Source organism: Crocuta crocuta, unplaced genomic scaffold (assembly GCF_008692635.1).
Source record: "Crocuta crocuta isolate KB4526 unplaced genomic scaffold, BGI_CrCroc_1.0 scaffold36, whole genome shotgun sequence".
NCBI classification, from domain to species: Eukaryota; Metazoa; Chordata; class Mammalia; order Carnivora; family Hyaenidae; genus Crocuta; species Crocuta crocuta.
In genome coordinates, this window is record NW_027532203.1 from 18196909 (window position 1) to 18221971 (window position 25063).

Here is a 25063-nt window from a genome sequence, read left to right on the forward strand (position 1 = left end):
CTGCTGTCGTCTGCTCATCAAGGCCCCACCTCCCACCCTGGACCTCTTATTTCTCTCTTCTCTGTTTCTTTTTCTCCACCCCACTTATCATTTGACCTATAGAATCAACTGCAGTATTTCATCATTGTTCCTCTCCCCACAACTGAATATAGGGTCCCTGCCTAAGGTAACGATCTCACGTGTCTTGTTCCCCGCTGTGTCCTCCCCAGTACCTGGAAGAGGGCCTGGTGCACAACAGGCTTTCCATAAATACTTACTACATCAACTAATGAATACAGATCGTGCTTGCTGTATTGACTCATTCATTCATTCATTCAGCAAATACATGCCATGCCACGAGGGTCAAGTGGCTGGTTCTGACTCTCCCCCTGAAGAACAGAAAACTGTGATGGTCTAGGAGGCAGATGTTTTAGGTTCATTCCCTGTCTCTTCCTCTCTTTACTTGTGTGGCCTTGGGAAAGCCACTTAAACCCTCTGAGCCTCAGTTCTTCCATCCATGAAGTGGGCATAATAAAACTCCCTCACAGCTTTGAGATAACCCGTGTAAGGGCCAGCGCCGTGCCTGGCACCCAGCGAAAGGGGCACCGTGGCAGTAAGAATCCAGTCAGTCGACATCTAAAAGTGGCTGCACAGCTAGGAAGGAACGGGCGTGAGCAGGATTATGAAGGAGCTCCTGGGGCAGCCGGGAACACAGAGCAAGGTGGCCACTGTCTCAGGGTGGTGCCCCCAAATGCTGAGGGAGCTCAGGGGCTGGCGAGGGGGTTTCAGGGTGCTCCTCTGTCCGAGGTGGCATTTCAGATGGGCTTTCACAGACCATGATGTTTGGTGTTTGGAACAAAGGGCACTAAAGTGGCTGAGCTGTGTGATGTGGGAGCCGAGGGGCACGAACAGCAGGTGGTGGGTAATTCTGTCTGCCTCGTGCATGAGGGAAAGAGCACAAAGAACTTTGGGAAGGGAGGTGGGAGGTTGGGGCTGCTGCTCCACAGCCAGAGGCCCCCAGCTGGCCAGCTTTCCCTTCTTTTTAATTTTTTAAAATGTTTTTATTTTGGGGGGGGCGGGCAGAGAAAGAGACACACACACAGAATCTGAAGCAGGCTCCAGGATCTGAGCTGTCAGCACAGGGGCTTGAACTGGTGAATCACAAGATCGTGACCCGAGCCAGTTGAAGCTTAACCGAAGGAACCACCGAGGTGCCCCTCCCAGAGAGTCTTCTGAGGCCCAGGCAGGAAGACAGAAGGAGCAGGGAGGCACTTGTGGGAGATGTTGGCTTGAGCAGAGATTAGAGAGGATGTGATCTCTGGAGCCCCTGCCACCACAGTGAAGTCACCCAAGCAGGGTGTCCTGGCAAGGCTAGGGCTCAGCAGGGTGTCAGCAGGGCCATGCCCAGTCCCTTTGGCCTCCAAGATTGCCAGTTCTGGAGAGCAGCTGAGCCCGACTGGAAACACCTGGAGGAAGGGGTGGGGGGAGAGGGAGGGCAGAGGTGGATTGATCTGCAATGCAAATTGCTAAAAAAGGAGAGTTCTCTTTCTCTTCTAGTAGCAAGTGCTTGAGGTCCTTTGTAGGAGTCCCACGCTGGCAGGAGGCGGCCAGGATGATTCAGAAAAGGCTTTTGAATGGTGGTTTGCAGCCGTGGGTGGCTTTGAGTGGGTTGTCCTGGGGTCTGAGGTCTCCCGTGGGTGGACCAGGGCTCTACACACAGGCTCACATTCCCTCATGAAAGGACCTCTCTGGTCCTTTGCGCGAGGAGAAGATGGTGAAGCTGGGGAAATTTATCTCTGGCCGCCTCCTGCCTCCGCTAGCCTGGGAAGCCCCCCACCCCCGCCTTGGCCACTCTGAAGAAAAAATAGTTTAAAAAAGTGTCAGGTTGATTTTTATATCGGTAGCCATATTTGGATCGAGGAGAGGCTGGTCCCACCTCCTCTCTGCTCAGATAATTCCTGGAGCCCTGGGCTGACTTTAGGTAGCACATTCTAAGGGGAATGTTGGAAAAAAAGAAAATGCATCTTCAAGGAAATGATAATGGCCAATTAAGAAACTCAGAGTTATTGCAGGAATTTGAAGGAGGAAATGAATATTTCACCTTGATAGGAGATAGTGCCTTTCAAAACTGCTGATACCTATGGTTGCCGATGTATGCCAGGGCCTGTGAACACAGCAACAAGCAAGAAGACCCTGAGCTCATGGGGTTAGTTTGCCTGTTGGGGGAGACAGACAAATTTATGCTCTCTGGGCAAACTTCCATTCTCATCACTTCAGTGACCATTTACTTGAGAATAATGCCCACATTGATATCTCCAGTTGTATCAATCAGAGTAGTCTAGGTTCTGCTGAGTAGCAAATGGCCCTTAAATATCAGTGTCCTAACAACAGGAGCTCACTTCTTGCTCACACTGCGTGTCCAGGACAGGGCATCAGGGGACTTTGGTCAGTGTGATCTCTCAGGGACCCAGACTGATGGAACTTTTTCCTCAACACATGTTTCCATGGTCATTCTTGTAGTGGAAAGAGGTGTGACACATCACACACTGACTCTTGAAGATTCCTTACAGCCCAGAGATTCTAATCATATTAGCAAGGACTTAAAAATTCAAAGTCCTAACATCCCAAGCTATGTTTGGATTTCAGAACACATGACAGAAATGGTGGGATTTGAGGGGGATACATTGTCTTGAACTAACACAATCTTGGTTAAATTATTGACTCATTGGCTCTGCTACTTTCTCACCCCTTTCCATAGCTCTTGACTTGACAAGTAAGTGACATTGTGTCATGTCTTCCTTCCTCCTTTAATAGTTGAACTAGCTGCTTTTTTGACCTGCATTAAAATCTAATACGTTCAAGTTCAAAGAGGAAGAGGCAAATGCCACAAAAGTTAGGAATATATTTAGTGTCCCTAGTTTTGTCCATATTCAGTCTGATATATTTTGCTTTCTCTACCTGTTTTCAGCCCTAAGACATAGATTCCCCTTCTGATTGGTGGCTTGAGGGTCCCCTAGATTGTCATTAAAGACAGATACTGTGGGGTGGGCTTCCCTGCAAGAGTTGAACAAAAAGCTTGTTGGACTTTTTCCCCTTGAGCTTCATCTGACAAGATGTTCTCTGGAACCACTCACTTTTCAGGGACCTTGGAATGTTGAGACACAAAAGACCCCACAGATGATTTTATCAGCCTTCATAGTGGTAGAACTCAGGGCCTAGGGGCCACGTAGCTTTCTAGGGGGAGAGTAGGGACACAAACCCTGCGTTCCCGAGTTCCCATGCTCTTGTGGTCATGCCACCTGCCCCAGTACCACCTGCTGACTCATACCGGATACAGTCCAGCACTTGTGCACAAAATGGGGAAGTCCATACCAAATGACATACATTTTACAGCATTAAGTTTTGCAGTCTTCTTAGTTTTTACTTTTTTTTTTAATGTTTATTTATTTTTGGAGAGAGAGACAGAGCATCAGTGGGAAAGGGGCAGAGAGAGGGGGAGACACAGAATCTGAAGCAGGTTCCAGGCTTCGAGCTGTCAGAACAGAGCCCAATTCAGAGATCAAACTCATGACCCATGAGATCATGACCTGAGCTGAAGTCACACACTTAACTGCTTAACCAACTGAGCCACCCAACATCCCCCACTTTTCACTTTTGAGTGAAACTTAAGATTTGCTCCAATAATCAGTTTAACCTCCCACTCACCCAAGCCATCCCTTTCCTTCCAGTGGCCTTGTTTTAAGCAGGGTGGTGGCCACACCTGGCCGGTACAGCCACTGGCCGCTCTTCTCCTTTGTTCTTTCAGAGTCCCTGGCGACTTCCGTCCCTGGCACCCAGAGACCTGCTTGAGCAGGACTTACTGCTGTGGGAGGAAGGGGGAGGGGAATCCTCTGCGAAGCCTTCTGTGGGTCCTTGTTGGCGTCATGGGGTAGAGACTGAAGGCCCAGCGCTCAGGCCAGTCCCAGCCCCTGCTCCAGTTCTGCCCATCCAGGGAGATGGCTCAGAGAAGAGAGATGGGAAGAGGTGCTGCCACTCTGGGCACACTGAGGGGCGTTAATGTCCCAGTGCAGGGGCCTCAGGGACACTGGAGCAGTCGCTCAGGGAAAGCCAACCTCTGCTTCCAGAGTACACACATGCTGGGCCAGTGTGGGCAGGCTAGTGCCGTACCCCTGCGGTCTGGCTGACTTTTTTCTCTCTCCCGGGATGAGTCGCCCACTCTATCTTTGTGTCTCTCTCTCCCTCTGTCCTTGTTCTGCTCCAGCTTCCCACTCTCCTTGTCTCCGCCTCTGCCACAACCCCACTCCTTTCTTTATTTCTGTGGCTCCTTTAATTGGCCATAATTTAGAGCCAAAGCCTATTATTCATAAGTTAATTCGTTGAATAAAAAAACGTAACTTTCCCATTCATAACTTAAAGACTGGGAAGTGGAACAATAAACATTTTTCACTTAAACCCTAATTTAAGTGCAATTTAGTCTATATTGCATTTGGTTGAGCTCCTCCCACCCCTGGAATCCATGTCCGTGAACACAGACTCATCCCCCTGCAGCCCGTATGAGCCTGTGGGCTGAGATTCTGCTCCTCTAACATGTTGGCGCTGGGAGGCAATAATATCTATAGAGGAATGTGGGCTCTGACAAGGATGAGACCTCCAGCCTATACTGCTTCCTCCTCTCCAGACCCTGATCGGTCCCTGAATGTATCTTGAGCATCCAGGCTGGTGGGAAGGGGTGGAGATTGGGTGGAATGTCCCCAGTGTAGACATGGGCTGCATATACCAACCCTCTGAGTTGTTCTAGTATCTTGGGGGCCCAAGGAGAGCTGCCCGGCACAGAAGCTCCAGAGATCCCAGGCATGGGCAGAAGAGAAACAACGGGAAGTACAATAGTAAGAGTAACAACAGCAATAGTATTAGTAAATTCTAACTGAGAGCCCAGTATTTTTACCAGCACTTTTAAATATTTAATTCTGGGGCGCCTGGGTGGCTCAGTCAATTGAGCGTCTGACTTCGGCTCAGGTTGTGATCTCTCATGGTCTGTGGGTTCGAGCCCCCCGTCAGGCTCTGTGCAGATAGCTCAGAGCCTGAAACCTGCCTCCGAATCTGTGTCTCCCTCTCTCCCTGCCCCTCCCTTGCTTGTGCTTTGTCTCTCTCCGCTTCTCAAAAATCAATAAACATTAAAAAATTTTAAAACAATAAAATAAAATAAAATGTTTAATTCATGTAATCCTCATAACAACTTTGACATAAACAGTATGATCTTCATTTTACAGAATGGTAATCTAAAACACAGAGTAGCATTGCCAGGTAAAATACAGAATGGCCAGTTAAATTTGAATTCCAGAGAAGCAGTGAGTAATGTTTTAGTATAAGTATGTCCCAAATATTGGGTAGGACATATTTATGCTAAAACATTATTCATGGCTTATTGAAAATTCAAATTTAACTAGGAGCCCTGTGATTCTGTTGGCTAAATCTGGCAACTCTAACACAGGGAGGTAAAGAAACTTACTCAAGGTCACATGACTCTAAGTGGCAGAGCCAGGATTCAAACCCAGTATGGCTCCAGAAGTGAGTCCTTAATTAACTTCATGTTGCCACCTCCGTCATCCCTGGGTCCCCACTCCCTTTGTCCAGGTATCTGCATTTCAACTGGGCTCAGCCTCTACGCTGAGGAGTCTAGTGTGGACCTCCCTTCCCTAGATGGTGCAGCTGTCTGCTATGGCAGCTCCTTAGCCACCCTCCCTGTATCTTCCAGAAGCATAGTTGGGTGTCATTCCATTAAAATCCATTTACTCAACCATTAGGCACTGAACACCTACTGTGTATAATATTCTTTGCTAAAGTAGTGTTGGCTACCAGATTAATTCTAGAAAAGGCTGGAAGAGACCCTGGAAGCTCTTCTAGATACCTCCGACATGACCCTGAGAGAAGGTTTAATAGGCTCCAGGCAACTGTTACACATCCATTTTCAACAGGGTGCCTTGAAACCATGTCCCCATGTTTACTTTCCGCTCCAGGCAAGTGACTCTCACGGGGTGACCCCCAGGCTGGGTAGGAGGGAGGCCCATGGCAGATGGGGAGTGTTGGGGCCCCTGAGGGCCTCTCATTTTGCAGCCCAGGACTGCTCTTTAATGAAACCTTTCCGAAGAGACGTTCCTAACCCCTCCTCGTTCCCCTCCCCACAGGTACTACTTTCCGTGCCAGCGCTGGCTAGCAGTGGAGGAGGATGACGGCCAGCTGTCCCGGGAGCTGTTGCCAGTGGATGAGTCCTATGTGCTGCCCCCGAGCGAGGATGAGCGTGGAGGAGGTGGTGACAACAACCCCCTCGACAACCTGGCCCTGGAGCAGAAAGGTTTCCTAAACTAGAGCTGGTTTCTTCCCTCCAGCCTCCCTCCCTCTGCCCCTCCCCCACCCTCGGTCTCCGTGTTCCCCTCCTCTGGCAGAGTGTCTGTACTGCTCTTGTTCCTCCATGGCAGGGAGGTGAAGAATGGGGAGATGAGGAGACATACTCCCACACGCCTAGCATAAGGCTAGGTATAAAGTATATGGCTAGGCACGGAGTTATGATTAGGAATGGAGTGGAATGGAATAGAATGAAATAGCATAGGATAAGATGGGATGGAGTGGAATAGAATGGAATAGAATGGAATATAGAATAGAATAGAATAGAATAGAATAGAATAGAATAGAATAGAATAGAATAGAATTAGAATAGGTTGTAGCCTCCTGTGATTTAGTTTTGTATTCTCCCCTGCAGGCACATCATAAATCCCCTCAATACATTTTTGTCAAAGGAAAGCAAGAACTTTCAAGAATTCTAGAATGCTTCCCTTCCTTGAAATTTACATCCCTNTGGAGTTATGATTAGGAATGGAGTGGAATGGAATAGAATGAAATAACATAGGATAAGATGGGATGGAGTGGAATAGAATGGAATATAGAATAGAATAGAATAGAATAGAATAGAATAGAATAGAATAGAATTAGAATAGGTTGTAGCCTCCTCTGATTTAGTTTTGTATTCTCCCCTGCAGGCACATCATAAATCCCCTCAATACATTTTTGTCAAAGGAAAGCAAGAACTTTCAAGAATTCTAGAATGCTTCCCTTCCTTGAAATTTACATCCCTAAAACTTCCCAACGTGGAGGAGTCAAACCAGGCTCCTGGCTGATGAGCCTCTGACTCTCAGTCACCCCAAGTCTCCCCTAAGCATCCTACAGTTTAATTGAGAGCTTCCTGTGTGAGCTGGAGGTGGGGGGACCTCATCTCTGCCTCGAGGAAGTTTCCAGACTACAGGCAACTGCAGGACAACACACGCTACAAGTAAAGCAATTCCTAGAAATGGCCCACATGAATGTAGAAATGTACTCAGTATGTTTTCGCCCTCCTCCCTCTACGGGAGGGGCAGTCTACCACTTACTTCTCCACACTCCTCTCCTGGCAGACAAATCTACCACATTCTCAGTGACCGTAAAGACTGGGGACAAGAAGAATGCAGGAACAGATGCCAATGTCTTCATCACGCTCTTTGGCACGCAAGACAACACTGGTAAGAACGTAGTGCAAGGCCGAGGCTCACCCACATTCCTCCCCAGAGAGACTAGGGTTCAACAGAACTTTCCAAGGAAATCCTGGTCATGCTTCTGTCTTTCTCTTTTAAAAACAATACTTAAGAATTCCCTTGTATTGTTTTACTTTATTTTATTGTGGGAAAACACTTAACATGTGCTCTATCCTCTCAAATTTGAAATGTATAATGCATCACTGTTGACTGTAAGTATGGACTGTACAGCAGACCTCTGGAGCTCCTTAATCTTACTAAATGGAAAGTATGCTTGATGATTAATAACTCCCCATCCTCTCCTCTCCCCAGCTCCTGGGAACCACCATTCCAGCCTTTGATTTTATGAATTTAACTATTTTGGATACTTCGTATAAGTGGAATCGTGCTATAGCTGTCCTTCTGTGTCTGGCTTATTTTGCTCAGTGTAATGCCCTAAAGGATCATCCACATTGTTGCAGACTGGAGAATTTCCTTGTCTCTTAAGGCCAAAGAGTGTTCCATTATATGCATATATAGATCACATTTTTTCTATCTGTTCATCAGTTAATGGACATGTAGGGATTTCCCACATCTCAGCTATTGTGAATAGTGCTGCAGTGAAATGGGAGGGCTAAGATCTTTTCAAGATCCTGATTTCAATTCTTTTGAATATATACCCAAAAGTGGGATTGCTGGGTCTTATGGTAGTTCTATTTTTAATTGTTTAAGGAACTTTCATACTATTTTCCATAGCAACTACACCATTTTGCATTCCCACCAACTGTGTACAAGGGTTTCAGTTTCTTCACATCCTCACCAAAAGTTGTTGTCTTTTCATTTTTGATGGCAGCCACCCTGACAGGTGTGTGGTGAGATCTGGTTGTGGTTCTGAGTTGCATTTCCCTGATGTTTAATGACAATGAACATCTTGTTCATATACTATTGGCCATTTGTATGTCTTCTTTGGAGAAATGTCTATTTAAGCCTTAGCCCATTTTTAATTGGGTTATTAGCTTTTTATTATTGAGTTGTAGGATATTGTGGTAATGAACCCATTATCAGCTACATGGTTTGCAAATATTCTTTCCCATTCTGTTGCCTTTTCATTCTTTTGATTATTTCCCTTGCTGTGCATAAATTTTTTAGTTTGATGCAATCCTACTTATTTTTTAAAAAATTTTTAATGTTTAGTTTTGAGAGAGAGAGAGAGAGCAAGAGTGAGCATGAGCAGCGGAGGGGCAGAGAGAGGGAGACACAGAATCCAAAGCAGGCTCCAGGCTCCAAGCTGTCAGCACAGAGCCAGACACGGGGCTCAAACCCATGAACTCTGAGATAATGACCTAAGCCAAAGTCAAACGTTTAACCAACTGAGCCACCAGGCATCCCCTCCACTTGTTTACTTTAGTTTTTGTTGCCTGTGCTTTTGGTGTCATATCCCTGAAATCATTACCAAGACCAATGTCACAAAGCTTTCCCCCTATGTTTTCTTCTAGGAATTTTACAGTTTCAGGTCTTGTGTTTAAATCTGCATCCATTTTGAGTTGATTTTTGTGCACAATGAAAGATAAGGGTCCACATTAATTACTTTATATGGAGATTTCCAGTTTTCTCAGCACTGCTTATTGAGGAGACCGACCTTTCCCTGTCGTGTATTCTTGCATGCCCCACACTCTAACAGATGGCACACAACTAGCATTGTTGGAGGAAAGCATTTCCCTTTTTCTTAAAAATCTCCATGTAAGGTGACTTGTCTACCTGGATTGTAAACACTGGTTCTTTTAGAGAGACTTCCTAAATCTAACTAAGTTGCCCTACTGTGCACCAGAGGGCAGAGAGCCCCCATCCCCTCTCCTGTCTTTATTCTTCTGTCTACCACCTTAGAACTGTTTGGAAGCCATATGAATCCTCTTCCCTTCAATGTCCTCGCCTTAGGAAATGGCGCCTGATCCTGTGGTCATTCATTTTCCAGGCCTTTCTGAAACTTTTTTTTGCCATTTCCCGTGTTCTTCCTGAAGTCATCAAAACCATAATGAAGGACCTCCCAGTCCAAACAGTAACTGGTCTCTTCTCTGTGACTCCTGCCACATTTCTCCTTTTTTTTTTTTAAATTTTTTAATGTTTTATTTATTTTTGATAGAGAGGTAGAGACAGCATGAGCAGCGGAGGGTCAGAGAGAGAGGGAGACACAGAATCTGAAGCCGACTCCAGGCTCTGAGCTGTCAGCACAGAGCCTGACGCAGGGCTCGAACTCACAAACTGTGAAATCATGACCTAAGCTGAGGTCAGACGCTTAACCGACGGAGCCACCCAGGCACCCCCCAGCTTTCTCCTTCTGTTCAGGTGCCCCTGAGACCCCAGGGAGCATGGGGAGGGTGGTTTTTTCCCTGGCTTCCTCCCCATGTGGAGCAAGTGAGGGATGTGGAAGCAGAGTCTACACTGATTTAGGACCCCACCGCTTTCTCCTGGATGGACTTGAATAAGGACTTCCCCTCTTGGTGTGTCTCCTTTTCTTTAGATACAAACTGGAAATAAAAGTACACACCTTGAAGGCTTATTACAAAGCTCAATTAAAGGCCACACGCACGTCCAAAAAATTGCTAAATGTGCAAAGGTGCCTGGTGGACAGTAATTGCACGCTGCAAATTTTATGAGAGTTACAAGAATTTGGTCATTATGAGGAGGGACTAAAAGGGGTAGTCAGACTCGTTTGAAGGTCTCAGGTCCAACCAGTCACATGGGGGCCATTTGGTTGGCAGGAATGACCCTCCTGAAATCCTCCAAGACCAACAGTGACAAGTTTGAGAGGGACAGCATCGAAATCTTCACCGTGGAGACCCTGGACCTGGGAGACCTGTGGAAAGTCAGGATTGGCCATGACAACACAGGTCTGACTTCCTTCCCCCTCTGTTTTCTGCTAAGAATGCAAGGAGCACAGACAGGTCCCTGTGTGGCTGGGGACGAATATGCAGGACACTTGAATGTCACCTGCCTTCCATGATGACACGACTTCCTCGAACCCTTCAACCCATTGGGCCCTAGCTGCATGCAGAAGATTCCAGTCTCATTGGCCTGGGCTGGGGCCCGGACACCAGTGATTTCCCCAAACCCCTGCCCTGAGTAGTTTCACTGTGCAGCCACATTTGAGGATCCCCAGTCTTGCTCAGTGGCTCTCTGACTTGAGAGAGCAACAGAACCACCTTGGGGGGGGTTGTTAAACACAGATTTCTGGGCCCCGTCCACACAGGTGTTGACTCAGTAGGTCTGGGGCAGTGGGGGCGGGGGACTGAGCATTTCTGTTTCTCACACACGAGGCTGTTGGTCTGGGGACTCCACCTTGAGAACCATGGATCTAGTTAGTTCTTCCCAGAACCCCTCTGACACTCCAGCCAGACAAGGTTTGTTCTCTCTTAGTAAAGTAGGACTTGTGTTCTTGGCCCTTAAGTGTTTTAAGGCTAGGGAAGGAGGCTGGCCTCCTAGACCCTGGGATGGAGAGACAGGCTCTCTGCTCGGCTCCCATTTCCTTCTTTAAACCTAATCACTCATTTTTCCAGGGAAGACCCTCCATCCTTCACAGACTTGCCTTCCCTTCATGCACCACAAACTGACAGGAAAGACCCTCCTGAAATCCTCCAAGACCAAAGGCCAGAGAGCTTGGAGTGTCATCCTTGTCGCTGGGTGAAATTATGATATCCCCGTTAACACGAGCTCTCTCTGGCATCTCCGAGCTCCCTATTTAGAGTGCCTTCCACCCTGGACGGTGTGCTTGCTGTCATCTCCTGTCACCTCTTCTGCAGGCTCATTCGCTCTTGTTAATTTCCCTGACAGCAGCCTGGAGTGTCAGCTTCAGCCGGGTGCTCATTTGAACAGGAGTTATTTAGCAGTGCTCCCAGGGGAAGGAACGGCATGGGCTCCGTGCAGCTGTGGACGTCGGCCACAGGGCCGGGAAGCACGTTGGGAGTCACTGTGGTTGCCCACAGTAAGCTGTCTGTGTAGAGCTCCTTGGGTTCTGTCTCCTTCCCTTCAGGCAAGGCTCCAGGCTGGTTTGTGGACTGGGTAGAGGTGGACGCCCCGTCTCTCGGAAAGTGCATGACATTCCCCTGTGGCCGCTGGCTGGCGAAGAATGAAGACGACGGTGCCATCGTCAGGGACCTCTTCCACGCGGAGCTTCAGACGAGGCTGTACACACCGTGTAGGGACTGTGCGCGGCAAGCCTGGCCCTCCTCCCAGGCCCCATCACCCACTACCCCATCTTGGTCCCAGCCCCTCCTCCAGCCCTGCCCCGGGGCCAGGCGTGCCTCCTCCCCACCCCACCCCCCACCCCCAGCTCTCTAGGCTTCGTGTGGGCTGTGGGCAGTGCCCTGGATCCAGTGGGCCCAAGCCAGCTGGTGCCAACAAGCAGAGAGCCTGACCTCTCTGGGGCCTTTTCCTCGTCTGCAAAATAGAGATAATAATACATAATGGTCATAAGACCCCCCGAAGGGAAGACAAAAGTCTAACTGTGAGAAGTCACATGGGCCCCGTCACCGGTGTTCAGTCCAGTTAGTAACGTGACCAAGAAATCACCACTGTAAGATTTTATCCTGATTGGGGGTGGGGGGTGGAGAACTTGAAAAGATGATAAATGTAGTTCTTTTCACCAGTAAAGGAGGGGAGGAAAGGGAACAATTGGTGAAGTTTTGACACTTTCTTTCCCGAGTTGTCAGAAAGTATGTATTATATGTTTGTTTACCTGTAGGGACATACTAGGAACTGAGAATCAAACTGAAATCAACCAAACTATAAAAATCTGTTTAAATGTGCTAAAATCAGAACCAAACCCCCAGAGAATATAATTTTTTTCCTAACCAAATAATTAGCTATACCAAACAACTTCCACCAAACAGCTCATAATTACATGGGATGAATCAGTGATGAATTTTTTTTTTCCTAAAGCAATTAAACTGGAAAAGACCGGATCCATCAAGATATTTTCTGGTCCAAAGGCTGAAACAAAGTGACATTTCCCTCTAGTAAAATCTCTGCATATACAAAGCAAACCCTGGTTGTAGACGCTGCCTCCAGGAGTTGCCTACAGTCTAGGACAGACACACTGACCTGACAGATGTACACAGAGCTGGCAGCATACTGGGTGAGACACTTCAAGACAGAAGTAGCTGTTTCTCCCTCCGTGCCCTCACACAGGCCTGAATTTGCATGACCTGACCTTGAATATATTCAGCTCTAGCCTGATACTAAAGCAAGCCCGTTTGCCCTTTGTCCTAGACTCACATTCACACACACACACACACACACACACACTGAAGGAGAGGCTTGCCTTTCTGACTGGAGAACAGCCTCAAAGTGTCCCTCTCCCCAAGTAGGTGCACAAGAGGAGGGTCTGTTGCTCAGAACCTATTTCCTTGTTTGGGAAAAGCCTCGAGGGCACAAAGCCAGGGAGCTTCCAGGGCTGGGGAGCTGCAGTCCCAGGATGGCCAGTTGTCATTCTCAGGGGCCTAGAAGGCTTAGAACTAGATTTGGCAGTTCGTCAAGGCGGCCCAGTACACGTGAAACCGGGACACAGCAAGATGGCCCTGCTTCCAGGCCGACAGAAACGTGCTGCCCACACAGTAGAGATGTGGCAGTTAGCAAGGGGGCCATTGTGACGGTCTGAACTTACAGGCTCCATACAGCATGGAGCCCTGAATGTCAGAATCATGCCACTTTAAGGCTGGGGGGGCACCTTAGCCTTATGCCTGTGTTCTGGGGATTGCTGGTATTGAAGGGGGTGTCTCAGGGCAGCTGGTGGAGGAGGGGAAAGGATGAGAGGGAACAGTTCCCAATTCATGCTGTCCAGAGCCACTCCTCAGCTTTAAAAAGTTAAGTTTTTTCAGAGCATTCTTCCCAAATGTATTGTTTAAAATTTTTTAATGGTTACTTATTTTTTGAGAAACAAAAGAGAGCATGAGTGGAGGAGGGACAGAGAGAGAGGGAGACACAGAGTCCAAAGCAGGCTCCCGGCTCTGAGCTGTCGGCACAGAGCCCAAAACAGGGCTCAAACTCACAGGCTGTGAAATCATGACCTGAGCTAAAGTTGGACACTTAACCAACTGAGCCACCCAGGCACCTGAGTTCCTAAATGTATTTTTAGGAACTCCCTCAAAATTTTCCATTGAAAATTAAATTCGGTTAAACAGTCTGAAAGCCACAGATTCTGTTTGAAACCCTCTCATTTTACAGACAAAGAAAAGGGCCCAGAGATATACACCCATTTGCCCAAGGACACACAGCTCCTCAATCCAGAGGCAGAACTGGAAATCAGGAAGCAAATCCGACCCCGGGGCCTAGGGATGAGGGCTGAAGGTGGGCTGTTCCTGTCCAGATATTTTTAGGGCTTTTCCCGCTGCCAGATAGTCTCAGGAAAGCTCAAGTCCATTGTAGTCTTCTCTGCTCAAGGCCGCCTAGGCCTTAGACCAGGGAGATACCCTCAAGAGGACTCGGGAAGTTGCCTCCATTATTGCTGATGCCGTTTCCCTTAACTTTGGTGAGCACCCTGTTCCGGCCATTGTGGGAATGGCAATCACCCCCATAGGTCATAGGCCCTGTGACTTGTAGGTAGGGAGCAATACTCACCTCCAGTTCATGACAATAGCACCCTTAAAGGTTGACCACACAGGATTTAGGGGTCAGACAAGCCTGGGTTCACCTTGGAGTTCCACCTCTGACCAGCCCTATGATCTGGGGCAAGTTACCTTACCTGTATGAGCCTCGTTTTTCTCATCTATAAAATAAAGTACAATGATACCTCCTCCAGAGGTCATTGTCAAGGCTATGGAGATGAGGAAGGTAGAATGCCTAGTACAGAGTCTGGCACCTGGCAAGTACTCCACAAACGACACTTACCATTAATACAAGTGTCCCAGTTCTACAGCAGAGTAACCATCGTACTAAATGAAAAGAAAATTCACTGGCTTTGGAGCAAATTTGGAGAAGGTTGGGGCCACCTGGGAGAAGGTGACTTTTGATGTGATTCCTTTCGAGGTCAAGACCATAGAATAGGGTAGATTTCCACTTAAACTGTTTCTCTGGGTTTTCCATATATATTTTTTATTACTGTGACTTAGAGTAAGTAAAGATACATTTATATGCATCTGAGACAAATAAGTGTCACAAATTTAGCCTCACTGTGAGATGTCCAATGATATTTTTTATTCAGTTCCATATATTTTTTAAAATACTGGTGCCTACCCACTAAATTTTATTCTATAACCTGCTAATGGATCTCAATCTGTAGTTAACAAACTACTTTTAAACTACTGGTCTCATGCATGTTTATCGGGGATATTGGCCTGTAATTCTCCTTTTTTGTGGGGTCTCTGTCTGGTTTGGGAATAATGCTGGCTGCATAGAATGAGTCTGGAAGTTTTCCTTCCATTTCTGTTTTTTGGAACAGCTTGAGAAGGATAGGTATCAAACTACAGTGTAAAGTCTGAGTTAAATATTTAGATCACTAGACCCATCCCATAGAGAATCTGAAGTAAGGTTGGGGATCTGAGTGTATAATAAGCACGCCAAAGAGTTTCTGAGGTGAAGAGTCTGTGGCCCACACACTGGGCAATGCTGGTCTCTACCCCTCTGGTAAGTGCCTTTCGGGAAGCTGCTTGCCAACAACACTGATAGGTCTTTTTTAAGGAGTACACAAGGTCCCCCACCCCCACCCTGCATCCAACCCAGCAAGGGCCAGGTGCATTATGGATGTGTTAGGAGCTCAAGCCAGTGTGGATCAAGTGAGGGTGAGAAGAGAAAGGATTCTCACCCTGTAAACCGCTGATCTGATTGGTCCATTGCCCCCTGAAATATAATCCTCCTGTTTATAGTGTCTACAGCTAAGGACCATGGTGGACACTTCACAGAAGAGGAAACTGAGACTCCTAAGTGACTTGCCCAGGTCACACAGATAGTCAGGATAGTCTGTGCTTTCAGCCAAACTGTTGTACCAGCTCTGTGATGTGAGAGTCACAGAGACCCTAATCTGAGGTGACTGGGGCTGTCTGTGGGCAGTAAGTGTGACATGACACTGCCTCCCCCCTCCCCCTGTACCTGTGGTTGCTAAGCAACCACATGAAGGTCTAGGTCCCTGGGCTGCAGCTCCCCGTGTTGGGGACTGGGGCCATGGTGCCGATGAAGAACTTGATCTTGCCCACATTTGTTTTCTGTTCTCGCCTCCCCTCTGACTTCACCCTCTATCCATCATCCTCAGTTGTCCCTTACGAGATCATCCTCTACACCAGCGATGTCTTTGCTGCCGGGACGGACGCCAACATCTTCATCGTCATCTATGGCTGCGATGCTGTGTGCACCCAGCAGAAGTACCTGTGCACAAATAAGAGGGAGCAGAAGCTGTTCTTTGAGAGGAAGTCGGCCTCCCGCTTCATTATGGAGGTGCCTGGGCTTTGTGGGCTGCCGGAGGGGGGGTGGGAGAGTGGGGAGGGCTGGGGCTGAGAAGCAGGGGGTGGCACCAGAAGAGGGGGCGGAGGCACCCTACCGGGCTGCTGGTGGTGAAGAGGCCAGGCAGTTCACCCAGCCTCGCTGGGCCTTACTCAGCACATCTGAATAACCCAGGGGGACTGGCACCTCACCCTGCCCCACCCGGACTAGTGTCAGGATCTAAGGCGACAGTGAGTGGACAAGGTTTAAGGAAATAGAGACACAATCCCAGTTCCACTGGGGCCACCTCCGATGCTAGCGATAACACACATGTATCTGTGTAGAGAGCTTGGCTTCCAGACACCCCAAATGTTCCCCAGCTGCCCTTCTGGGCTGGGGGGTTGCTCGTTCCCTGTCTACTGTAGGCATCGGTCACAGCACCTTGGCATCCTGTGCCCTTCAGTGCCTCCTCTGTGCTCTCCGCTGTGTGCTAGGTTGGGTGGGAGAGGCAGAGGAAGGGGGTGGGGCAGACTCTGCCTGCAAGGGGCTTGCAGTCCAGCTGGAGAAACCCAGACCCCCACACAAGGCCAACAAGAGAGAATAACTGATCTTGTGGGTAAGAGAACACTGTCACAGGGCTTTATCTGTTAACTCACTTAGCCCTGGCAGCAGCTCTGTGCTATTATTATCACTGTGTAAAAATGGGGAAACTGAGATAGAGAGTGGAGTAGCTTACATAAATTCACACAGGTAGGGTATACTGGAAGCAGGATTCAAACCCAGGAGTACTGGCTCAGAATACGTGCTCTTAGGCCCTGCAGGACGCCAGCGCATGGTGATGAGGACAAATGCGGGACTGATCGAGAATGCAAAGGAGAGACAAGAAGGGGAGGCATTCCTAGCAAGGGGAACATCACGGCCCAGGGCCAGAGCTGGAAATAAACACAGCATGTGATTTGGTGGGAGGGACAGAAGGAGAATGACATGATGGATAGAGGACCAGCTGAAACAAGACTTAGAAGGGACAGCTCTGAAGGAGAAGAGCTAGGCATCTCATGAGATTGGACTTTCCAGGTAGTGGGGACATTTGCAGAAATGCCCCTTATCTTCTGATGGGAATCAAAGTCCAGAGCCCCATCCTCCTTCCCTGGCCAGTGTCTGCCCTGAGGGACGCCCCGCTCCCTCTCCACCTTCACTGGGAAGAGTCAGCACTTGTGGAAAGGTCACCACCTTGGTGGAGTCTTTAACAAAGGAAATTCGAGGGTGATTCATTTATCCTCACAGAATGGCAGCTCAGCCATCCAAGATGGCGGTACTGAGTCATCCAACCCTGACGCCATCAGTGGTTGGGCTGTGATCACACGGGCATGACTTCCATGGCATTTTATCAATGGAATGCCCACTAACAGCAGCTGTAATTTGCCAGTAATTTGTTGCTGTCTTTTTTCTTTCTTCTTTTCAAATCTATCTGGCTGTTGGGGGAGTGTGAGAGTGTGGAAACACATAAAAAAGCTGTGCCTCTGTCTCTCCGTGTCTCTTTTCTGACTGATCTTCAGGTAGGACGTAGAGCACTAGGTCGTAAGCACACAGCCCTGGACTCTGGTTCTGGCTCTGGCTCAGATGCAAACTCATGAGCAAGCCTCTCCCTCTCTCTGTGGCTTTGTCCTAAGACATGGGGAGTGGCTGAAAAAATAGCAGTAATAACTAGAATTTATTGAGCACGTGCCTTGTGCCAGCCCCATTCTGAGCACTTTGACTGCATCAGCTCATGGAATCCTCATTGGCATTCCAAGAGTTGCTAGTATGATGATCTCTGCATGGGAAGGGTAAGAAACTTGCTCAGGGTGTCCTGATTAACAAAGGGCAGAGCCAAGATTTGAACTCCAGCGGTTCAATTCCAGAACCTTCTCTGCTGAACTCTTCCACCTCTTTGGAGGATACTAGGGTTTCTTCTGATTCCGAGTCTATCCCAGAGGCCCATCATCCATGGCTCGCATTCTGCTGAAGGCCTTCTTGCTCCCTGAGGGTCACAGCTAAGACGGCCACCTTGATGTAGCATCCCTGACTGACTGGATGGATGATTAAGGTTCCAAAAGTACCATTGAAGCCAAGGTCCACATGTCTGGAACCTCAGAGATGGGATAGAGGGAAGAGGAAAAGAGGCCCCAGGACAGAGGGAGGGGCAGTGAATCCACTGCCCAATGCATTTGACAGCTCAGTGTCCTCAAGTGGTCATTCTGTGGCCCAGGACTTCCTCCCACAGCTTCTGTATCTTCCCTTGTTATAAAATGCCCAGAGCACGAATGTCAGCCTGAAGTCACCAGTCTGTTCAGTGATCAGAATGCCCCTCAGGGGCTCACAGGGGACAGCACTCAGGGTGAAGTGAGGGTGAGCCGGCCGGAAGGAGGCAGGGGGCAGGACGGCAGAACCCACCTCCGCGGTAGCGCCCTTGTGGACTCACACAGTGCCCAGCAGTGTGGTGCCCTGCTGGTCACTTGGAAGGAGAACCAAGCTGACGGAATGATTGCTGTGATCTTAGACCTAGAAGTGACCTCAGGAGGTTGCCCCAGCCATGCCTCTGCCTTCAGCTGAGTAAGACATTACTGTCCCCCATTTTATAAAGAAGAAAGTTGGGGCCTGGAAGGTCAAGTGCCCTGCCTCAGATTATATAGGTGGTAGGTGGCAGCGCCATGGCCACAATTGGAAAGGATGAGGGGGCTGCGAGTGCGGTGGGTCCCCCAAGCAGTGCTGATGGGCCTACCGTTGGCTGCCAGCTGTGGGTGGGTGTGTGGGGAAGAAGGAAGCCAGTGGTTGGAAGCTGTTCCCTTTTGTTCAGAGGTCACTTCCGCATGAGGCTATTTGCATTTGAGGACTGACTTAATCTGTCATTCAGATGCCATTCCCTCATCAAGGGTCCTCACCTGCCCCAGAGCTGACTTGCTGTCTCCTAGCACTGAGGCCTTGGTGGTGCCGGCCAGGCGGCCAGCTCCACAACGTGGCTTTGAAGACACTCAGTCAGCACACACACCCCCTCACCGCGTGTCTGGCCACCTCGCTGCCTCCTTAAGAGATGTGGAAAGATCAGGGGGTCGGTCATTCCTGATGAGTGTCCCTCCCCTGCACCCCGTGCCTCAGACCCCAGGCAGGGGAGAGAAGAGATGCTATCTCCTGAATTGCAGGCACTGGCTATAGCTCGCACGCATCAGCTTTTCCCTTCAGGGGGACTTCCAGCCATACAGTCATGGTTAAGTTTCAAGATGGCATGTGACAGAACCCGGCTGACATTGTCCGGCTCATTCTTTCATCCTTTCAGCCAATGTATACTGAGTACCGGGGTTCACAGGCTCTGTTCTAGGTTTTAGGGATAGAGCGATGGGCAAAGATAGGTGCTGTGCCTGCCCTTGTGGTTTTCAGTGGTAAAGAAGAGGATATTACACAAATGAAGGCAAACTTCTGACTGTGAGAAGTACAGGGGAGAGGTGCTATCAGATGCTTTTATAAGAGGCTCTCATGAAGAGATTTGACTCTCTTGAGGGGGTCAGGGGGCTTCCCTGAGGAAGCGATCCTTGATCTGAGACATGAATGATGAGGTTGAGGTTTAGGTAAAGAAGAGGAAAGTGGAAGGGCACGAAGAGCCTGTGCAAAGGTCCTGTGGCAAGAGAACATCAAGTTCGAAGGACAAGAATTTGAGGGATATAGAAGAGGAGTGGTTGGAGATGGGGGGGGTGGCCCTTAGGGGCCAAGGAGAAGGTCAGGCTGCCAAGACAGGGCATCGGCAGAACCGGAATTCCTCTTGATACCCAAATCAGTTCTCAAGCAGGGAATGAGCTGCACAATGGTAAATAATGGAAGACAGAGAGGTGAGCTCCACCATGAAAAGGGGGACAGCCTCCCAAAGGTTGATGGAACTGAGTTCTGGAATCTAGGCTGATTTCAAGTGGGGAGAGAGGAAGGGAAGCCTGAGCATGGCGTGTGGAGGGGAGAGTGGGGGCTGGCCAGGCTGGACAGCGGGGCTGTACTGGGAGAAAGGGGCCCCTGGAGGCTCAAAGGGACTCAAGAGTGGATGCCCCGGAGAGACAGGATGTCGCTGAGCTTTACTTTCCTGAACTGTTCAGCTACACGTGGTGCATTTTCTCCTTTCCACAGTTAGAGGACGTCGGGGAAATCATTGAGAAAATTCGGATTGGCCACGACAACACGGGCATAAATCCTGGGTGGCACTGCTCCCACGTGGACATCCGCAGGCTCCTCCCGGATAAAGATGTGAGTTTCTGGCTGATCTGTGCTGCTGTTTCCTCTGCCCCTTTCCGGAGGAGATGCAGGTGGATTCTGGACAAGAACCTGCAGCCTTATTAAGTCGAAGTAAAATCAGAGGACAGTTCACCCAGTTCACTCAGAGTGCAGGAAGCAGCTCAGGTCCAGGGCAGAATCTTTTAGCACCTGGCTTAAGGGTCAAGGAGGAGAGTCTGGGCAGCCCTGTCTCTGTGCCCCACCCCCGGGGCCACATTACTGGTGAGTGACCGAGTATGCCCTTCCTCCTGCTCAAGGTCAACTCACAGAAAGAAATCCATGAGAACAACTGGGCAAACGTCCTGAAGCCACACGATTCTAAATGTGGAAGGCAGGTTTCGATTGTGGCTGTGGTCGGGTGACCTGAGGGCAATTTAAAAATACAGAGCCCCTCCCCTTACCCACTGAACCTGAGGCTGTGGGGGGGGGTTCTGGTGCCTATTTTTAAGTTACCCTGGGAACCCCACCTTCAAGAGCAAACCCCTGATGTGGCTGTTGAAGTCTTTAAGTAAGACTGGATCTGCCGGCCTCCCCTGGTGGCTTTTCCATTATCTGTGGGGCTCCATGACCCTTGTCCTTGGTCCCCATGGTGTTGACATGCTGATGAACCACTGAAGTCAGAAGGTTCCACAGGAAGGGCTCATTTTCCTCTTGCCTCCTCAACCCAGGGCACAGAGACCTTGACTTTCCCTTGTGATCGATGGCTTGCCACGTCGGAGGATGACAAGAAGACCATTCGAGAACTGGTTCCTTATGACATCTTCACTGAGAAATACATGAGAGATGGGTCCTTGAGGCAGGTGTACAAGGAAGTGGAGGAACCTCTAGACAGTAAGAGCGGCACCCTCCTCACGGGCGGCAGCAGCCCTTCATGGAGGGCACGTGTCCCGGGCCAGGCCGAGTCTTTGCATCGCAGGAGGCAGGGTCTGTTTTCATCTCCACTCCGTAGAGAGGGCACATGAGGCCCACAGAGACTGCCTGACCTGCCCAAGTTCACAGAGCGGATACATGGCAGGAGGCTCTTCTTCAGGGTCCCGGCTGCCTCACTGCATGTCCTTCCCTGGCCTGGCTGTGACACGGCATCCCCCGTGTGTTCTGTGCCTGGATTCTCCTGATCCTTGTGGCCTCCCTCCTCCCCGTCTACACAGCTACTCCTCTGCAAGGCTTGGTCCTCTCTGCTCCCACAGGATGCGTATGAATCAGAAGCATCCTGGACTGCATGTGTGCGTGTGTGTGTGAGTGAGTGTGTGAGCACACGCACGCACAGGCACGCATTCCTCCTGGACGACAGGCAGTGTCACACCTCTTTTTTTGACCAGCAATGCCATTGTCCTGTCAATCCCCAGGTTATTCAGTCAGCCCTAAATAACCGTTAGCTGTATCAAAAATCAAACTCACTTGCCAAAAACAGGCTTTCTGCCACTGGTGACCAAACGAATACCAGGGGCTCCCCAGAGGGTGGTCTGGACGGATCAGAGAGGCCCTGAGGGCTTGGAAACCCAGCTCACATTTGTTGCCTTACATCCCTTCTTGGAAAAAACTGGACTAAAATCCAAGATTGCTGGCCCCATGTGGAACCTGGGAGATGTAAACCAGCTATAGCTCTAACGTTTCCTTTGATCTCAGTTGCCACTCGGTTAGAGATAAAAACAAGCGCTGCCTCCGTAATGTGCCTTTCCCTACCCAAATCCCTTTGCTATTAAATCTGGAGGAAAATTCCCTTTTCTCCTTGGGTCCCAGAGGACGCCCTGGAAAGCCGTCCCAGCGGCACACTTGGGCTGTTCGGTATTAATAACATGCCACAAACCCACTCTGTGCCTGGCGATGTTTCTAGGGAAACATCTTTCCACCGAGAGCTGTGTGGCTTGGGCGGGACGAGGGAGGGAGGAGGATCCAGAAATAGCCGGTTTTGACTGCACAACTGCATTGCTCAGCACCCAGAAGCCGAATCAGTGCTCCTTTCCCCAAGGACTGGAAAGAGCATTGGGGGTGGAGGGGGGGAGAGGGACGGCCATCCGTCCACAGCTCCCAGTGACACAGCGCCCCGCTGTGGGACAAGGACTCCCGGCAAAGGTCCTGCCTCGGTGTGGAGCGGGGCTGAGTGCGCGGCTGCCGGGAAGCGAACGGGGAGAAAACACGAAGGGAAGGACAGTCGATTGTTGCGTCTAAACTGTGACCAGATTCCTAATATGACCTCGTGTCAGTGTCAGCCAGACAGACTTGGGTAATGTTGGCTCTCCAACACCAAAGAGCAGATCTCATTTATTCATGCAGCACATGAAATGCTGACAGCGTACTGAGCTGAGCAAGGTGGGGGCCGGGGGAGGGGGGAGCAGTAGGACTGGTCCCGGTCCCCCCCCCCAACCCCAGCCCGAGGGGGCAGGCCCTTGGGAGCTGTGCTCACAGCAGAGCAGAGCGCTGGGCTGGGGAGAAGCTTTGGAAAAGGGGCTTGCGGGAGCGGGCGGACTTCAGGTTTGCATGTGAGTTTGGGACATCTAGTCAAGGTGGACGTGTCCCCCAGGTGACAGGGCTGTAGACCCAGAGCACAGGAGAGAACAGGATTGGGGACACAGGCTCGGGGCACTCACAGGAGTCAATACCCAGAGCGTGCAGGAGGGGAGCTGAGAGAAGCGGACAGAACCAGGCATCTGGGGGGCAGGAAGAAGGTCAGGAACCCGGAAAGCTGCTCCAGAAGGAGCGACCAGAGAGGCAGATGGAGAACAGGAGAGAATGATGCTGCAGAGTCCAAGGGAGAAAAGAGGAGAATAATAGGAACCGTGCTGTGGGCGCAAACGTGTTCCATACACGGGTATGAGTAACTCACGTCATCTTCCTTTGCTTGATTTAATTAAATGTAGTCTGAGCCCACTTGCAGGAGTTGGTGAGAAAGTCCATCTCAGTCACTGCAGGGAGGGGGAATCCCTCTTTTTCGGTTTCATAAGAATCCCAAGCCTCACAGGAGGGGCCTGGCCTTTAGTCCATCGTGGGCACCACCGATACCTATGTCCCCCCAACACACGGTGACAGTTGCTGCTGGTTCTCTGCAGACATGCAGGTGGCGTTTCTCTATGTGGCCAGAAACACTTTGGCTTCATCATGAGACCCTCTCTTTGGCCATGAGAGGTTCGTGCTCCCAGATAACCCCTCAGCCATCTTCCTGTAGGAGCTCTGTGTACAGATGAGGGGTTTCTGCCCCCAAGGGGACTCCCAAACCCTCACCCCCACACAGGCTAGGGAAACCAACCTACCTCCAGGCTGGCCACTTCTTCCCTTCACCTCAAAGCTACAATCTCCATCCCTCCCCTTGGGGATAATCCAGCTCAGTCCCTTCTTCCTTGGCCTGAAACTCTAAAGCTTTTAGGACAGAGGGGACAAAATTCTTAGCCACATAAAAATGTACATCTTGCCTTTCCCCTAGGGGTGGAAGTTGGAGAAAGAGGTATTTTATTCTTCCTCAATGAGCCCACAGCAGCAAAATAAAGACAAGATAGCATTTGTTTTTATTTTCATTAGTAATTTTTAATAACTGTCACACCAGTATTTATCAAGCCCTTCCCACAGACCATGGGAGCTGAAGAAGAGGGTGACAGTCACTGGGACAGGTGCTGGATGGCAGGGAGTTGGAGAATAAAGGCAAATAGAGAAATGGAGCAGCTGGGTGGTTCAGTTGGTTAAGTGTCTGACTCTTGATTTCAGCCCAAATAAATAAACATTTTTTAAAAATCAGGAAATGGATGCTACGGGAAATCTGTAGTCTCAAAAACATTTGATTTTTTTCTAAAAACCATTTGAAAGGAATTGGCATGGATACTAGTCACCCTCAAGTGGGAAGGCATATTATTTTTTTAATGTGTATTTATTTTGAGAGAGAAAGAATGAGAGCAGGGGAGGCACAGAGAGAGAGAGAGAGAGAGAGAATCCCAAGCAGACTCTGCTGTCAGCGCAGAGCCCAACTCGGGACTTGAACTCACCAACCATGAGATCATGACCTGAGTGGAGATCAAGAGTCGGACGCTCAACTGACTGAGCCACCCAGGGGCCCCGGGTAGGCATGTTATTGTTGGCGAGTCAGTGCATGCACATTTAGCAACCACAGCACACACGCACGTCAGGCGGTGTCCTGCACCTTCCCCTCACCCCCCACCCCCCGGAAGCTCAGACAACTGGATGGGTGGATGGTGTGAGGGCTGCTGGGAGAAGCCTCCGTCCTCTCGGTCTTAGGGGCCACCTGTGTCCAGATCGGATGGGCAAACTTCTCACTGGTGAGTCTTTGCAGATTTGTAGCAGAATGTTCATGGTGGAACAAATAAAAGGAGGAGACTAATGCCTCCTTGAGACCTGGGCCAGAAGCTTAATACCTTCTATAAATCCAGTTTCTTCAATCCTAAAGCCAATGCCATTCTTTTCTTCCCTTTGTCTATCTGTCCAACTGTATGCCCAGTTGTGCTGTACTCGGTGCAGATCTTCACAGGAAACATTCCTGGGGCAGGGACGGACGCTAAGGTCTACATCACCATCTTTGGAGACCTGGGGGACACCGGGGAGCGGTACCTTGGCAAGTCAGAGAACCGTACCAACAAGTTCGAGAAAGGAACGGTATGTGGGGCACACAGAGTTTTTATCCCCTTCCCTTCCCCTCCGGGGCCCAGGTGGCTGGGGGCCAGCTCTTGGTCCCTGAGACTGTCTGCAAACCTGTGGGTGTCAGGCTCCCTCCTGTGAGCGGTTGGCCTTGCACTTCCCCCTGCAGAGCAGCTGGTCCCCTCTCTGAGGCTATGCATGGGCCCTGGGCCCTGCATCTCGAGTGGAAGTACAGTAGAGGGTAGGGCTTGGGCAAGTGAGAGGTCTGT

At 49.7% G+C, this 25063-nt stretch overlaps 1 protein-coding gene across 2 annotated transcripts in view; it reads left to right on the plus strand.

The window, feature by feature from the left end:
• LOXHD1 (lipoxygenase homology PLAT domains 1) overlaps window positions 1–25063 on the plus strand; it is a 158008-nt gene that overhangs the window by 95772 nt on the left and 37173 nt on the right. For both annotated transcript variants that reach the window (XM_077777637.1, XM_077777638.1), the window contains exons 22-29: window positions 6165–6331; window positions 7425–7529; window positions 10280–10408; window positions 11548–11712; window positions 15760–15941; window positions 20073–20189; window positions 20885–21047; window positions 24658–24812. In XM_077777637.1, coding sequence (XP_077633763.1) covers window positions 6165–6331; window positions 7425–7529; window positions 10280–10408; window positions 11548–11712; window positions 15760–15941; window positions 20073–20189; window positions 20885–21047; window positions 24658–24812 — 1183 coding nt within the window. The remainder of the gene's footprint in view (window positions 1–6164; window positions 6332–7424; window positions 7530–10279; window positions 10409–11547; window positions 11713–15759; window positions 15942–20072; window positions 20190–20884; window positions 21048–24657; window positions 24813–25063) is intronic.